Source organism: Mustela lutreola, chromosome 15, assembly GCF_030435805.1.
Source record: "Mustela lutreola isolate mMusLut2 chromosome 15, mMusLut2.pri, whole genome shotgun sequence".
Taxonomy (NCBI): Eukaryota; Metazoa; Chordata; class Mammalia; order Carnivora; family Mustelidae; genus Mustela; species Mustela lutreola.
Window position 1 is genome coordinate 57037297 of NC_081304.1, and position 16167 is coordinate 57053463.

At 45.2% G+C, this 16167-nt stretch overlaps 1 protein-coding gene across 5 annotated transcripts in view; it reads left to right on the top strand.

The window, feature by feature from the left end:
* The window catches only part of GAS7 (growth arrest specific 7), a 209353-nt gene that overhangs the window by 117984 nt on the left and 75202 nt on the right, over nucleotides 1-16167 (top strand). For all 5 annotated transcript variants that reach the window (XM_059147264.1, XM_059147267.1, XM_059147268.1 and 2 more), the window contains exon 2: nucleotides 1963-2083. In XM_059147264.1, the coding sequence (XP_059003247.1) occupies nucleotides 1963-2083 (121 nt within the window). The remainder of the gene's footprint in view (nucleotides 1-1962; nucleotides 2084-16167) is intronic.

A 16167-nucleotide genomic window follows, 5' to 3' on the forward strand; every position in this document is an offset into this window, starting at 1 on the left:
TGGTTGGCGTCCAGTGCCCAGTAGTCAAAAGACCACCTTCCACACTGATACTGCGGGTTAACAGCCGTGAACCAGGTTGGCCATGGAGAGGCCGTGGTTCCCCAGGGTCCCGGGAGCATCTAGGAGGGACCCGATCCCTGGTGAGGCTATGCCACAGGCCAAAGTAGCTGGTTTTGCAACTTCAGACAACAGGAGGGCAGGGTGGGCGGAGAGCCGCTGTCCCTACTGCTTGCTTCGAATGTTTAGCTGGTTTTCCTAAGTAGCCGTCCTGAGGGACCACAAGTGCCTTGGTGGGCAGGACAGAGAGGGGCTGAGGACACGGGCACGCTGAGAAGCGGATTCGTTTTTAATGCATCTGAACAGAGCCCAGCTTTGCTGAGAAATTCACGGCCCCTCTCCCTGCGTGGTTGAATCTACTTAACTACCTTCAGAAGGCACAGCCGCCGCGTGGACTAATTTGGACCCTCTTTCCTTATTTTTAAATGTTCTTTAGCTCACGGCTTATTTTTGTTGTTTGAGGGACATTGAGATGCAAGAGAGAAGTAAAAAGGAGAGGAGAAAAATTTGCTCTTCCTGTCACCGCCGGAAGTCACCTCTCTTGGATCTTGGGTTCACCTGCTTTCTCTCTCTTATATATATATATCTTTTCTCTCATTTGTATTTTTAAGAATACAGTTCTCGGGGCATCTGGGTGGCTCAGTGGGTTAAAGCCTCTGCCTTCGGCTCGGGTCATGATCTCAGGGTCCTGAGATCGAGCCCCGCATCGGGCTCTCTGCTCCGTGGGGAGCCTGCTCTCCGCCCCCACCCCCACCGCCTGCCGCTCTGCCTACTCGTGATATCTGTCTGTCAAATAAATAAATAAAATATTTTACGAAAAAAAAGAAGAAGAAGAGTACTGTTCTCTATGGGCAAAAGATGAAATCAGGGCACCTGGGTGGCTCAGATGGTTAAGCATCTGCCTTTGGCTCAGGTCATGATCTCAGGGTCCTGGGATCGAGCCCCGCATCGGGCTCTCTGCTCAGCCAGGAGTTTGCGTCTCCCTCTCCCTCAGCCCCTGGCTTCTAATCATGTGCTCTCTCTCTCTTTCTCTTTCAAATAAATAAATAAAAATCTTTAAGGAAAAAAAAGATTAAACCACACATAAGTGCACAAAGTACCCATGGTGGAAAGGGAGCGGTGGTTTGGCCATGGGTCCTGGTTCCCTCTAGATCCCCCTGAGAGATTTGGACACTGGACCAGAAAAGCCCCATTGAGCCCTTCTTTGGTTCTCGGCGTGGTTATGGAAGGCTTTAGATCTCGCTCTAAAGAGACTTGCTGAGGGTGCCTGGGTGGCTCCGTGGGTTAAGCGACTGCCTTCGGCTCAGGTCGTGATCCTGGAGTCCCAGGATCGAGTCCTGCTCCATGGGGTGTCTGCTTCTCCCTCTAACTCTCCCTCTCATGCACTCTCTCTCTCTCTATTAAATAAATAAATAAAATCTTAAAGAAAAAAAAAGAAACTGGCTGAGATTTGTGTTAAGTTCTGGTGGGTTCGCCCAGGTCCAGCAGGTCCTGGGCCTCGCCTGCTGCTGTCCGTGGTGGTCCTGGGGCTCCAGGCTTTGGATTCCACAGTGGGCATGCGCAGAAGACCGGGGTCCCTGCAGCCCACACAGCCCACCCAGTGAGTGCCGTGCAGGGGGCTCTCCGGGAAGAAGGTCCAGCTCTTGCTCACTGTCCTCTTTGGGAAGCTGTCCCTTCCGCAATGGCACGCTTGGGCAAGCCCTCAAATCCCACGTGTGTGGTCTGTGACCTCCTCCCCCCCAGGGAGGCCAGCGGGCCACCTCCTGTCCCCCCATCTTCCCGTCTCCCCAGCATCAGCTCTTCCAAAGTGACTTCACCTGCCTCCGACTTCCTGGTCCCAAACTGGTTGAAACCACAGTCACCGAAATGTCGGGCACGTGTGACCTTTCCTTTCCTCTTCCACAGAAGCCTGGAATGGTGCCCCCTCCGCCCGGAGAGGAGAGCCACACTGTCGCCCTTCCACCTGGCTGGCAGAGCTACTTGTCTCCCCAGGGCCGGCGCTACTATGTCAACACGGCCACCAATGGTGAGTCCTCGCGCTGGGGAGCATGTTACACGGGTCCCCGCGTTTCTCTGTCCCCCTTACCTCTCCCAGCGGCTAGTCGTTTGCCTCGGAAACCGGCCTCGGAGGCTGTGGTGGGTTCAGGCTTTCCCCTGCCGTGCTGGGTGGTGGGGATCCGCGGTGGCTCGGGAAGCCCACCCTTCAGGATCGGGGATCCTCCCCGGAAAGTGACCCGCCGCCCCGGGGCATCTGTGTTGAACCCAATCTCGTGGTCTAGGGCTGTTTTCCGCTCCGGGATCTCAAAAGGTTTCTCTAGTGAACAGCGGGTTCAAATCAAGTCAAGCAGGTTTAGCTACTGTGGGATTATCCGGAACATGGAATGTACTAATGAGACGGAAGCTCCCGGAAGACAGTCACAAATGAGGGGTTTCCCTAACTTCAGCACGCATCGCTTCCTTTTCCCCAGAGTAGCTCACTGGCTGGCATTTCTCGGAAGGTTCTTTGGGAAACGCTGGGGCTGCTCAGGGATATTTGTTCTAATAGATAATGCAGGACCCTTGTGCATTTCTGAATTGAGTTAGGACGCCACCTCCTTGTCCCCAGGGCTTCTGGGCTTCCTGGGCCTTCCTGGGGGCTCCAGGACCCCAACAGGTGGGCTCTCGAGTGGTCTGCGAGAAGGCTGGAGAAGGTGTATAGAAGAAGGAGTGGCGCGTTCTCTATCAACGTGGTCTCGGGAGAGCAGTGCTCACGTAGCTAAGAGAGCTCTGTGCTTGACCGTCCTGCCTCCTGGAGGATGGAAACACTGAAGGTTCGATGTGTGTGGGGGGAGGGCTCACAGATCTGTGTGTCGAGGCAGGATGTGAAATACAATCCCATTCCCGTGTTGACTCAGCCTCGGCCCCCTTACTTCCCTTGTCGGCACCCACCTGACTTAACGGTCACCTCCGCCTACCCAGGGGGACCCTAAGTGGGGCTGATGATGACAGGCCTGCATCGTGGGAGTGTCCTGGTACCTGGAGGGCCAGCTGCTCTTTTAACGGGAATGGCCCAGAAAGCAGCCTGCAGCTGCCCCCTCGGGGTGGCTGGCTCGTTCCCGTCCCCCCGGGGCTCGAGGGGCGTGTTCCTGCCAAAGAGGTGACTGGGGTTTCTAGGAAAAAGGAAGTGGGACTATTTCTGGTCATTCGCATCTTAAACTTCCTCAAAACAAACACACAAGTAGCTTTGCACGGTTACCGGACTTTGAAGTTTCGGAGGCAGAGTGTCTATAGGCACAGCTCCCATCTGTGAAATGCAGAAATTGGACCATATGATCCTGAGATCAGCAAGGCTGTGGGCCCCTTCTCGTCCGGAATTAGCCACTCTGTTGCAAAGGGGCTGGAGGTGGAGGAGTGGAAAAGGAGGCTTTCTAAAATCTGCGTTATTGTCTTTATTTTATTTTTTTTAATTAGAGAATGGTATATTCTTGGTTAAAAAAAACTCCATGTGTACGAAAAAAAAGTAAAAATCCCTGGTTTTGTATGTTACAAAGCATTGTTCTTTTGATTCTTTTTCAAGGACTATTTTTTTTAAGATTTTATTTCTTTTGTTGGATGCTGGGGATATTATGATAATGATAGAGCAGCATCCCTCCCCTCAAAGAGCTTATCTTCTTCACATTGGAAGCAGATTTTAAATGAGTCTGTATTTTATTAATTAGAGAGTGGTATATTCTTGGTTAAAAAAAAATCAATGTGTACCCAAAAAAAAAAAAAAAAGTAAAAATCCCTGGTTTTGCATGTTACAAAACATTCTTTTGATTCTTTTTCAAGGACTTTTTTTTTTTTTTTAAGATTTTATTTATTTATTTGAGAGAGCATGAGGGGGAGGGCAGGGGGAGAACACGCCAGGGAAGGGAGGGGGAGAGGCAGAGGGAGAAGCAGACTTCTTGTTGTGCAGAGACCCCAACTACAGGGCTGGATCCCAGGACCCTGGGACCATGACCTGAGCCGAAGGCAGAAGCTTAACCGACTGAGCCGCCTGGGCACCCCCCTCTTTTTCAAGCACATAAGACGATCTTAATTCAGGAGTTCACGGGCTATATGGTAAGCAGGGAGTGGGGGGGTGCAGAGGGGCCCTCAAGCTACTGACTCCTACTCTGGGATCTCTGTTATCTCTGGTAGGACTGGCCGTCCTCTCGCTTCCCCACCTTCTCCGATACGCGCACAGTCACCTGGCTGGCTCCCTTGGTCCTATATTCTAGATATAGGGAACTTTGATTCACTTATTGATTCATCCTTATCTGTTGGATTGATTGACTCATTCATTCAACAGACACTTACTGGGCCTCACCCAAGTCCTGGGTAGACTTTTGGATGCTGGGGATATTATCATAATGATAGAGAAGCGTCCCTTCCCTCAAAGAGCTTATCTTCCTCACTTGGGAAGCAGATTTTAAATGAGTATGTATTTGATTACCCTTATGAGCGGGGTTGTGAAGGAGAAGTCTTGGGTGTTTGGAGAGTGTGTCCCTGGAAAACTCCGGGAGATCAAGGAAGGCTTCTTGGAGGAGGGGACACCCTGCAGCTAAGATGGGGAGGCCCGAGGAAGGGGTTGGGGATGGGAAATGCCTTTCCGAAGCCAGTCAGTGCTAGGAAGGATTGTGCAGACCCCAAATATGAAAGAAAGATTTTGTTCCTTAGCCTAAGGGCTGTCTTTCTGACTCTCCCCTAGATGGCTTTCTTAGACCCGTTTTGCATGGCTGCGGGCTGCTGTTTACATTTTTGGACCTGACCCTCTTTGGGAAGGGAAGTGCCTATTAGAGCAGGTGCTTGCTGTCCTCCTGCTGTGCCTCTGTGACCTCCTGACTCCTGGGGTCATATGCATATGTGTCTGCCTGGCCAGGCTAGCCATACCCACCTTCCTTTCCACTCCACCTCTGGGGCCTCCCCTGCCCTGTGACCCAGGCCAAGGCCGTGCACCCTGCTCCAGCTGCCACGAATCACTCTTCTCCGTCTTCCTGTCCACCTCCCTCTCTTCCAGATGCTTCTCATGTCCCTTAAACCCTGGTCTCTTCACAGAGCGCTTGGGCACCGTTAATGTTCTGTCCCCGTTTCTGTGCCACATACAAATATAACTAGTTTAAAGCCCAGGTTACACTTGTAGTACCTTGCTCTGGCTAATCTGCTTATTTTTAGATCCGTTTGGGATTTTTTGGATGGGGATGGTCTCAGTGCTGGCTGCTGTGTGGGGCTGTAGGGGCCCAAAGTCAAATGGGAGACTGGCTTGGTGTTGGAACACTGTCGTCCGGGAGGAGTCTGAGAAACCCAGATGCCAACAAGCATTGCGGGTGTTAGTGTGGACATCTGGGGGCTCGAAGAAGAGGGTCAGCAGCTTTACTGTGTGTCAGACACATCTTTGAAGACGAGACCTGGACTCAGGGATTCCACATAGAGTTTCCTGTGCAGCAAAGGCCAGACAGCAAGGGAACAGTGACATGTTCAGCATGAGCAAGGAGCAAAACGGTGAGAGGGAGTTAGAGATCTGACCCACGGGTGACCCCAGGAGGTACTCTAAGAAGCTGAGACTTTGTCCTCTGGGCAGTGGAAAGCTCTGAAAGGAATCGAAGTAGTGGCCTGACATGAGCAAAATACTGTGGCAAGATTGCTTTTGCAGCAGAGTGAAGGATTTAGGGACTGGTAAGCATGGGCTGGGCAGATGAAATGAGAAAAGAAGTAATGAGGTCAGCTCCTCATGCACAGCTGTGGCTCGGAGGAGGGGATGGAGTCTGTCAGACAGGGGACGGCAGGTCGGGGAAGGAGAATGCTCAGGCTCTCCTGAGCTTTCTGCTTTGTGTGATGGAGCCCCACGCTGAGAGCCAGGGACGTGAGGGAGGAAGAGTTTGGAGGTGGCGAGATGGATCCGTGTTGCATGTGTGGTTCCTTGGAGGATATTCAGGGAGAGGTGGCCAGCCTTGCTTGGACCAGATGTCTATGACTCAGGGGACACCTGAGCTAGAGATGAGAATCTGGGGAGTCCTGTGGGTGCCTGGCTTGGCACACAGAGAGCAGAATGGATTTCACCCCTATTTGCCCCCTTGGCCTGGCACCATTGTGCAGTGACCAACCTATACAACCACACATGACAGCCCAGCGGAGAAACAAGGCCTTGAAACGCAGGAGATCACCCATGACGATCATGCTGGAGAGAGCCCTGCAGAAAAGCGTTTAAAGGAGGGGTGAAGGAGACTTTGAAATAATTGTCAGAGATAAGAATCCAGAAGTAAGGCAATATCACCAAAGGCAGAGGAGAAAAGATTAAATAGTGTTCAGCCAGATGGCTAACAGGAAGTTCCAGTGGTTAAGTTAATGCAATAGTGCTGTTTTTGTGTAAACTCAGCAAGGCCATCAAAGCAGGCTTTAAGAGACTCTGGGAAGTCCCCAACTCTCCTTATCTCCCCATAGTTATATCCCTCCAGGGTGTTTTGTCATGCAAGGGGACCATGAGCTTGGGGCCCAGGAGCCCCAGGAGTTCTGGTATCGGGACAGGCTTGTGCTATATTCCTACCAAAACTTGGCTATTGCCAAAAATGGGTTTGTGTCTAGTTTCTGGATATTGAGCTATTGCTAATATCCTACCGTTTTCAGGGACCTAAGTTAGTGTTAAGGGGGGACCTCTTATTTGCACAATAGGTAATTGCATTTAAAGAGATGGTGCTCAGTGTTGTTTAGTTCCATTGATAACTGGAAGGCCAGAAATGCACATGTGATCACTTAGCGGTGAAATGATCATAGGTATTCAGGTCCTCTTTTTGGAGAGATGCTGACTTTAGATACCGCTTAGGATTTAATTAATTAATTAATTTATTTATTTATTTATTTATTTTTAAGATTTCATTTGAAAGAAAGAGGGAGAGAGATTCAACACAAGTTGGGGAGCAGGAGAGGGAGAAGCAGGCTCCCTGCTAAGCAAGGAGCCCGATGTGGGACTTGATCTCAGGACACTGGGATCATGACCTGAGCGGAAGGCAGATGCTTAACTGACTGAGCCACCCAGGTGCCCCTAGGATATATTTTACCATTTGGACGTTGAAGGGGTATTTCAAGCCAGTAATGAAGGCCAAGGTTAGTTTTGTGTAATGTATGAGTCATATTTTATCCCTTATGTATTAGTTTTTGTACACTTTAAATCCAGTAGCTTCATTTATTTATATTTTTCATTTCTAAAGGAAGAAGATCACTTGAGGGGGATGTCTTAGCTCTGTTTCTCTAGAAAGCAGAGCCTGAGGCAAGGATTAAGCATTAATACTTTATTTAGGCTGTATAAGCCCAGAGCAGTGAGAGTGGGTGAGAGACGGAGAATGTCACATGATGCTGGCTAGTGTTAATAGTGAACTGCAGAGAGCTGTGTGGGTCACACCTAGCAAGTGTGTTCACTTCTCTGGAAGGGTTACAGAGAAGAGCCATGCCTTTGAGTAGGCCATGGGAGAGCCGACATGTCTGATCTGCTCACCTCCCTCTCACCTCCCTTTCACCTCTCACCTCCCTTTGACCAAGCCTCTCCCACTTGGAGAGCGATTTCTTCCACCCTTTTGGGTTTTATCATCTGGCCCCCAGAAAGCCGGACTCCAGCAACCCAGAGTGATGCTCCATCCAAGCCCAGGTTGGATGGAGGATGAGTGAGACATCAACCAAAATAGAAGGGCGCAGTTGATGGAAACATGAGAAAGGAGCCCAAGGTCTTTGTCCCAGTGTGTGGATTCCTAAAGCACTCTGTTTGTGGTGTATGTGTAACTCTTGTTGTGTCAAATTGTGATGACTCAAGTGTTTACAGAGTTTCAATGGCTTTGTGACCATTGATTTTAATCCAAGTTACCTGACTTATTTATAGACTAGGCTATGCCTGGAACCCATCTTTCCATACTTTTTTTTTTTTTCATTGCCTCAGTATTCAGGAGAATGGGCATAGGGGAATTTGCAATAAGAATAACTAAATTCACGAATTAGCAGGGAAAAAAAACCCAAATGACATTTATTTTTAAGGAAAACACAAATATCTTCTTAGACCCTCAACTGAAACCCAGGGGAACTGGCAGCTGTTTTTCAGCACTTCTGATAAAGCGTCCATATGTATGTATAAAGGTTTTATTATGTTTATGAATGAAGCTTGGAGGAGTACACTAGGATTTCAGCTTTTGAAGTCATTTGCCAAATAGCCAGTCCTTCTCTTGATTTCTTGTTTTAATTTTTCTTTCAACGAGTGGATTTCCATTTAACTTTATTACACCAGGAGCTAATGTGAGTTGCTGGGTAAGTTTTCCAGTAGAACACTTTCTAAAGCATTCTTCGAGCTTTTCTTTGTTCCAAATAATTGGATACTTTTCCAGTTCCCTGGATAGAACGGCCCTAGTAATTCCCTGTTGATAAAGGTTGCCCTGAGAAACTTCTATGCCCAGAAGCATCTCTCTGGTTTTTTCTGCCCATCTGTGTTGAACAAATGTGAGACAAGAAAGATGCTTTTGTGTGGCACAGTTAGTTGATCGAGGTAGCTCGGCATACATGTGTGTGTGTGTGTGTTCGTATGTGTTTCTTATTTTGGCTTTATTAATTTTTATTTAACAGACTCTGGTGCAAAGCTGTTAGACCTCCATCCTTACTATTCATCTGCTCCTATGTGGGCTTCGTTGTTTTCTTGCAGAGAATCCATTTTAATTTGCAACGTTAAGGTCACACTTACGTGCACCCCACATTCCTCGTACCTCCGCTGTTCTCAAAACTGGCAATCTGTTGGAATTTTCGCGGATGCCGCAGGAGTCATGCATGTTGGCAGTACACGGAAGACCCATTAAAAATAAAAAAGACCAAGGAGACAAAAGGAATTTATTGTTTGTTGTATTCTCGGAAGTTGAGTTACTCTGAAAAGGCTACTTACCGATCAACAGTGTAGGCTGTTTGGTGGGGTCGCCAGTGAGCAGCCAATCGTTCAGATACGGACGTGGAGCTACAGGGAAAGTGTGGGTTGGACCCAGCGATTCCACTCCTAGATACGTACCCAAGAGAATTTTAAACCTGCACACGAAAACCTATACGTGAATGTTTGTAGTGATGTTCTTCGTGGTGTCCAGAAACAACCCAAGTGTCTATCGCATCATAAGTAGATGAACAAAAATACGCTGGACCCTACAGGGGGAGATCACTGAGGCATAAAGAGGAGCAAAGTATAAGCAGATACTTACCCCGCGACAAGGATTCCTTTGAAAATATCATGCAAAGTGCAAGAAGCCAGACACATAAAACCACATATTGAATGGCTCCATTTACACGAGATACCCAGACCGGGCGAAAAAGCCATAGACACAGAACGTAGATTTGTGGTTTCCAGGAACGGGGAGAGAGGGGAGTGGTAGGGGCTCCTAATGGGTATGGCATTTCATTTTGAGATGATGAAAATGTTCTAAATTTAGGTAGTTGGTGATATTTGTGTAATTATGTGAGTTGGCCAAAAACCACTCATTATGTGCTTTTAGAGGGAATTTTATGGTATGCAAATTATATCACAGTGAAGACAGTCCTGTGATGTCTTAGCTGGGGATTCCTTCTGCCTGATTCCCAAACCTCGGTGGGCATTAGAAGCACCTAGGGAGTTTGTTAAAAGGTATCACAGACCTAATGGCTCCAAATCTGTTATTTTGGAAAGAGTGAGAAGGTCTGCTTTCTATTTTTAAGTATTTTCTAACGGTTACCACCTTTTTTTTTTTTAGACTTGCAAGGAGACAAATTGATGAGGGCATTGTCAGTGGGTCAGATACTATGAAGTTGAAGAGTAAATTTAAATCTCATTTTCTTTTACCGAGATAAAGTGAAAGAATACAGTTTTCTTCAACCAAGTAAACACGTATTATAGTCCCAAGGTTAGAAGCTGTATCACCATAAACTACTATCGTTAAGGTAGAATCTCGAGGAGGAACTCTTTAAAGACAGATCTGTCATTTTTACGGTGACAACGTACAGATTGAGCACAAAACTGTGGAGGAAGACCCTTCAACCTGGCGAACGTTTTTACATCCTTCAGTGTTGTCACGGTAACTGACTTGTGGAGGTTTTCTCGTCTTTCTTCTGATCCTGTTATAAAACAGGATATCGTGGCAGAGCTTTTCATTTCAAAGCTTTTGAGTCCAAAGCTCAAGAAAATTTTTTTTTAAATCTCAGCATTTTTGCCTTTTTATTTTTTAAGATTTTATTTATTTCACAGAGAGAGAGAGAGACCACATGAGCAGGGGGGAGGGACAGAGGGAGAGGGAGAATCAGGCTCCCCTGCGGAGCTGGGAGCTGGAGACAGGGGACCCCGGGATCGAGACCTGAGCCAAAGACAGATGCTTAATGGACTGAGCTACCTCAAATGCCAAATGTGCCTCAGCATTTTTGGCATTAAAACAACAACAACAACAACAAAAACCTGTGGGGACGCTGAGTGGCTCAGTCAGTTAAGCCTCTGCCGTCGGCTCAGGTCATGATCCCAGGGTCCTGGGTTGGAGCCCCACATCGGCCCCCTGCTCAGCAGGAAGCCTGCTTCTCCCTCTCCCACTCTCCCTGCTTGTGTTCCCTCTCTCGCTGTGTCTCTCTCTGTCAGATAAATAATAAATAAATTATTAAAAAAAAAAAAAAACAACCCGTGGCCTTTCATTTCAACTTTCCTCCTAGCTACGGTTCAGTCAGCATTTGGGGCTTACGCTCTTTTCATTCTCCCATTCTGTAGAGCTTTTGGACATCTGGTTGGAATGAGCACCATCCTTGTCTTTGGGGAACTTAGAGCTAGTGAAATAGTTTAGGCCTCGGATATGGTGAGAAGTGGTAAGGTTTTCACTTCCGTGTTGTTCTTCTCTGGAGGTTGGTAGACTGGGCCTCCCCGACTTGCCTTCACTTTGGTTAGGAAGCAAGTGCCAATATAGACTTACTATGTCCCCGCACACCCTGTGACCTAGCAGCGTTCAGCGGCTCATCTGTCCAAAGCAGGTCAACAAAACCGTCTCGGTTGGCGGGATTTCTACCCGTCATTCGCTTGACTAATATTCTATCATTAAAGGCCAAAAAAAAAGTACAAGATGGGTATGAGTTGTGTCCCCGTAAGGCATGATGTTTGCTTGGCTGAATTTTTTTTTTTTTTTTTTTTTTTTTTTATTTTTTATTTTTTATAAACATATATTTTTTATATACATATATTTTTATCCCCAGGTCTGTGAATCACCAGGTTTACACACTTCACAGCACTCACCAAATCACATACCCTCCCCAATGTCCATAATCCCACCCCCTTCTCCCCAACCCCCTCCCCCCGGCAACCCTCAGTTTGTTTTGTGAGATTAAGAGTCACTTATGGTTTGTCTCCCTCCCAATCCCATCTTGTTTCATTTATTCTTCTACCCACTTAAGCCTCCATGTTGCATCACCACTTCCTCATATCAGGGAGATCATATGATAGTTGTCTTTCTCTGCTTGACTTATTTCGCTAAGCATGATACGCTCTAGTTCCATCCATGTTGTTGCAAATGGCAAGATTTCATTTCTTTTGATGGCTGCATAGTATTCCATTGTGTATATATACCACATCTTCTTGATCCATTCATCTGTTGATGGACATCTAGGTTCTTTCCATAGTTTGGCTATTGTGGACATTGCTGCTATAAACATTCGGGTGCATGTGTCCCTTTGGATCACTACATTTGTATCTTTAGGGTAAATACCCAATAGTGCAATTGCTGGGTCATAGGGCAGTTCTATTTTCAACATTTTGAGGAACCTCCATGCTGTTTTCCAGAGTGGCTGCACCAGCTTGCATTCCCACCAACAGTGTAGGAGGGTTCCCCTTTCTCCGCATCCTCGCCAGCATCTGTCATTTCCTGACTTGTTGGTTTTAGCCATTCTGACTGGTGTGAGGTGATATCTCATTGTGGTTTTGATTTGTATTTCCCTGATGCCAAGTGATATGGAGCACTTTTTCATGTGTCTGTTGGCCATCTGGATGTCTTCTTTGCAGAAATGTCTGTTCATGTCCTCTGCCCATTTCTTGATTGGATTATTTGTTCTTTGGGTGTTGAGTTTGCTAAGTTCTTTATAGATTCTGGACACTAGTCCTTTATCTGATATGTCGTTTGCAAATATCTTCTCCCATTCTGTCAGTTGTCTTTTGATTTTGTTAACTGTTTCCTTTGCTGTGCAAAAGCTTTTGATCTTGATGAAATCCCAGTAGTTCATTTTTTCCCTTGCTTCCCTTGCCTTTTGCGTTGTTCCTAGGAAGATGTTGCTGCGGCAGAGGTCGAAGAGGTTGCTGCCCGTGTTCTCCTCAAGGATTTTGATGGATTCCTTTCGTACATTGAGGTCCTTCATCCATTTTGAGTCTATTTTTGTGTGTGGTGTAAGGAAATGGTCCAATTTCATTTTTCTGCATGTGGCTGTCCAATTTTCCCAGCACCATTTATTGAAAAGGCTGTCTTTTTTCCATTGGACATTCTTTCCTGCTTTGTCGAAGATTAGTTGACCATAGAGTTGAGGGTCTATTTCTGGGCTCTCTATTCTGTTCCATTGATCTATGTGTCTGTTTTTGTGCCAGTACCATGCTGTCTTGATGATGACAGCTTTGTAATAGAGCTTGAAGTCCGGAATTGTGATGCCACCAACGTTGGCTTTCTTTTTCAATATCCCTTTGGCTATTCGAGGTCTTTTCTGGTTCCATATAAATTTTAGAATTATTTGTTCCATTTCTTTGAAAAAGATGGATGGTACTTTGATAGGAATTGCATTAAATGTGTAGATTGCTTTAGGTAGCATAGACATTTTCACAATATTTATTCTTCCAATCCAGGAGCATGGAACATTTTTCCATTTCTTTGTGTCTTCCTCAATTTCTTTCATGAGTACTTTATAGTTTTCTGAGTATAGATTCTGTGTCTCTTTGGTTAGGTTTATTCCTAGGTATCTTATGGTTTTGGATGCAATTGTAAATGGGATTGACTCCTTAATATCTCTTTCTTCTGTCTTGCTGTTGGTGTAGAGAAATGCAACTGATTTCTGTGCATTGATTTTATATCCTGACACTTTACTGAATTCCTGTATAAGTTCTAGCAGTTTTGGAGTGGAGTCTTTTGGGTTTTCCACATATAGTATCATATCATCTGCGAAGAGTGATAATTTGACTTCTTCTTTGCCGATTTGGATGCCTTTAATTTCCTTTTGTTGTCTGATTGCTGAGGCTAGGACCTCTAGTACGATGTTGAATAGCAGTGGTGATAATGGACATCCCTGCCGTGTTCCTGACCTTAGCGGAAAAGCTTTCAGTTTTTCTCCATTGAGAATGATATTTGCGGTGGGTTTTTCATAGATGGCTTTGATGATATTGAGGTATGTGCCCTCTATCCCTACACTTTGAAGAGTTTTGATCAGGAAGGGATGTTGTACTTTGTCAAATGCTTTTTCAGCATCTATTGAGAGTATCATATGGTTCTTGTTCTTACTTTTATTGATGTGTTGTATCACATTGACTGATTTGCGGATGTTGAACCAACCTTGCAGCCCTGGAATAAATCCCACTTGGTCGTGGTGAATAATCTTTTTAATGTACTGTTGAATCCGATTGGCTAGTATTTTGTTGAGTATTTTCGCATCTGTGTTCATCAAGGATATCGGTCTATAGCTCTCTTTTTTGGTGGGATCCTTGTCTGGTTTTGGGATCAAGGTGATGCTGGCCTCATAAAATGAGTTTGGAAGTTTTCCTTCCATTTCTATTTTTTGGAACAGTTTCAGGAGAATAGGAATTAGTTCTTCTTTAAATGTTTGGTAGAATTCCCCCGGGAAGCCGTCTGGCCCTGGGCTTTTGTTTGTTTGGAGATTTTTAATGACTGTTTCAATCTCCTTACTGGTTATGGGTCTGTTCAGGCTTTCTATTTCTTCATGGTTCAGTTGTGGTAGTTTATATGTTTCTAGGAATGCATCCATTTCTTCCAGATTGTCAAATTTATTGCCGTAGAGTTGCTCATAGTATGTTCTTATAATAGTTTGTATTTCCTTGGTGTTAGTTGTGATCTCTCCTCTTTCATTCATTATTTTATTTATTTGGGTCCTTTCTCTTTTCTTTTTGATAAGTCGGGCCAGGGGTTTATCAATTTTATTAATTCTTTCAAAGAACCAGCTCCTAGTTTCGTTGATTTGTTCTATTGTTTTTTTGGTTTCTATTTCATTGATTTCTGCTCTGATCTTTATGATTTCTCTTCTCCTGCTGGGCTTAGGGTTTCTTTCTTGTTCCTTCTCCAGCTCCTTTAGGTGTAGGGTTAGGTTGTGTACCTGAGACCTTTCTTGTTTCTTGAGAAAGGCTTGTACCGCTATATATTTTCCTCTCAGGACTGCCTTTGTTGTGTCCCACAGATTTTGAACCGTTGTATTTTCATTATCATTTGTTTCCATGATTTTTTTCAATTCTTCTTTAATTTCCCGGTTGACCCATTCATTCTTTAGAAGGATACTGTTTAGTCTCCATGTATTTGGGTTCTTTCCAAACTTCCTTTTGTGGTTGAGTTCTAGCTTTAGAGCATTGTGGTCTGAAAATATGCAGGGAATGATCCCAATCTTTTGATACCGGTTGAGTCCTGATTTAGGACCGAGGATGTGATCTATTCTGGAGAATGTACCATGTGCACTAGAGAAGAATGTGTATTCTGTTGCTTTGGGATGAAATATTCTGAATATATCTGTGATGTCCATCTGGTCCAGTGTGTCATTTAAGGCCTTTATTTCCTTGCTGATCTTTTGCTTGGATGACCTGTCCATTTCAGTGAGGGGAATATTAAAGTCCCCTACTATTATTGTATTGTTGTTTATGTGTTTCTTTGATTTTGTTATTAATTGGTTTATATAGTTGGCTGCTCCCACGTTGGGGGCATAGATATTTAAAATTGTTAAATCTTCTTGTTGGACAGACCCTTTGAGTATGATATAGTGTCCTTCCTCATCTCTTATTACAGTCTTTGGCTTAAAATCTAATTGATCTGATATAAGGATTGCCACTCCTGCTTTCTTCTGATGTCCATTAGCATGGTAAATTCTTTTCCACCCCCTCACTTTAAATCTGGAGGTGTCTTCGGGCTTAAAATGTGTTTCTTGGAGGCAACATATAGATGGGTTTTGTTTTTTTATCCATTCTGATACCCTGTGTCTTTTGACAGGGGCATTTAGCCCATTCACATTCAGGGTAACTATTGAGAGATATGAATTTAGTGCCATTGTATTGCCTGTAAGGTGACTGTTACTGTATATGGTCTCTGTTCCTTTCTGATCTACCACTTGTAGGCTCTCTCTTTGCTTAGAGGACCCCTTTCAATATTTCCTGTAGAGCTGGTTTGGTATTTGCAAATTCTTTCAGTTGTTGTTTGTCCTGGAAGCTTTTAATCTCTCCTTCTATTTTCAATGATAGCCTAGCTGGATATAGTATTCTTGGCTGCATGTTTTTCTCGTTTAGTGCTCTGAAAATATCATGCCAGCTCTTTCTGGCCTGCCAGGTCTCTGTGGATAAGTCAGCTGCCAATCTAATATTTTTACCATTGTATGTTACAGACTTCTTTTCCCGGGCTGCTTTCAGGATTTTCTCTTTGTCATTGAGACTTGTAAATTTTACTATTATGTGACGGGGTGTGGGCCTATTCTTATTTATTTTGAGGGGCATTCTCTGAACCTCCTGAATTTTGATGCTTGTTCCCTTTGCCATATTGGGGAAATTCTCCCCAATAATTCTCTCCAGTATACCTTCTGCTCCCCTCTCACTTTCTTCTTCTTCTGGAATCCCAATTATTCTAATGTTGTTTCGTCTTATGGTGTCACTTATTTCTCGAATTCTCCCCTCGTGGTCCAGTAGCTGTTTGTCCCTCTTTTGATCAGCTTCTTTATTCTCTGTCATTTGGTCTTCTATATCACTAATTCTTTCTTCTGCCTCATTTATCCTAGCAGTGAGAGCCTCCATTTTTGATTGCACCTCATTAATAGCTTTTTTGATTTCAACTTGGTTAGATTTTAGTTCTTTTATTTCTCCAGAAAGGGCTTTTATATCTCTCGAGAGGGTTTCTCTAATATCTTCCATGCCTTTTTCGAGCC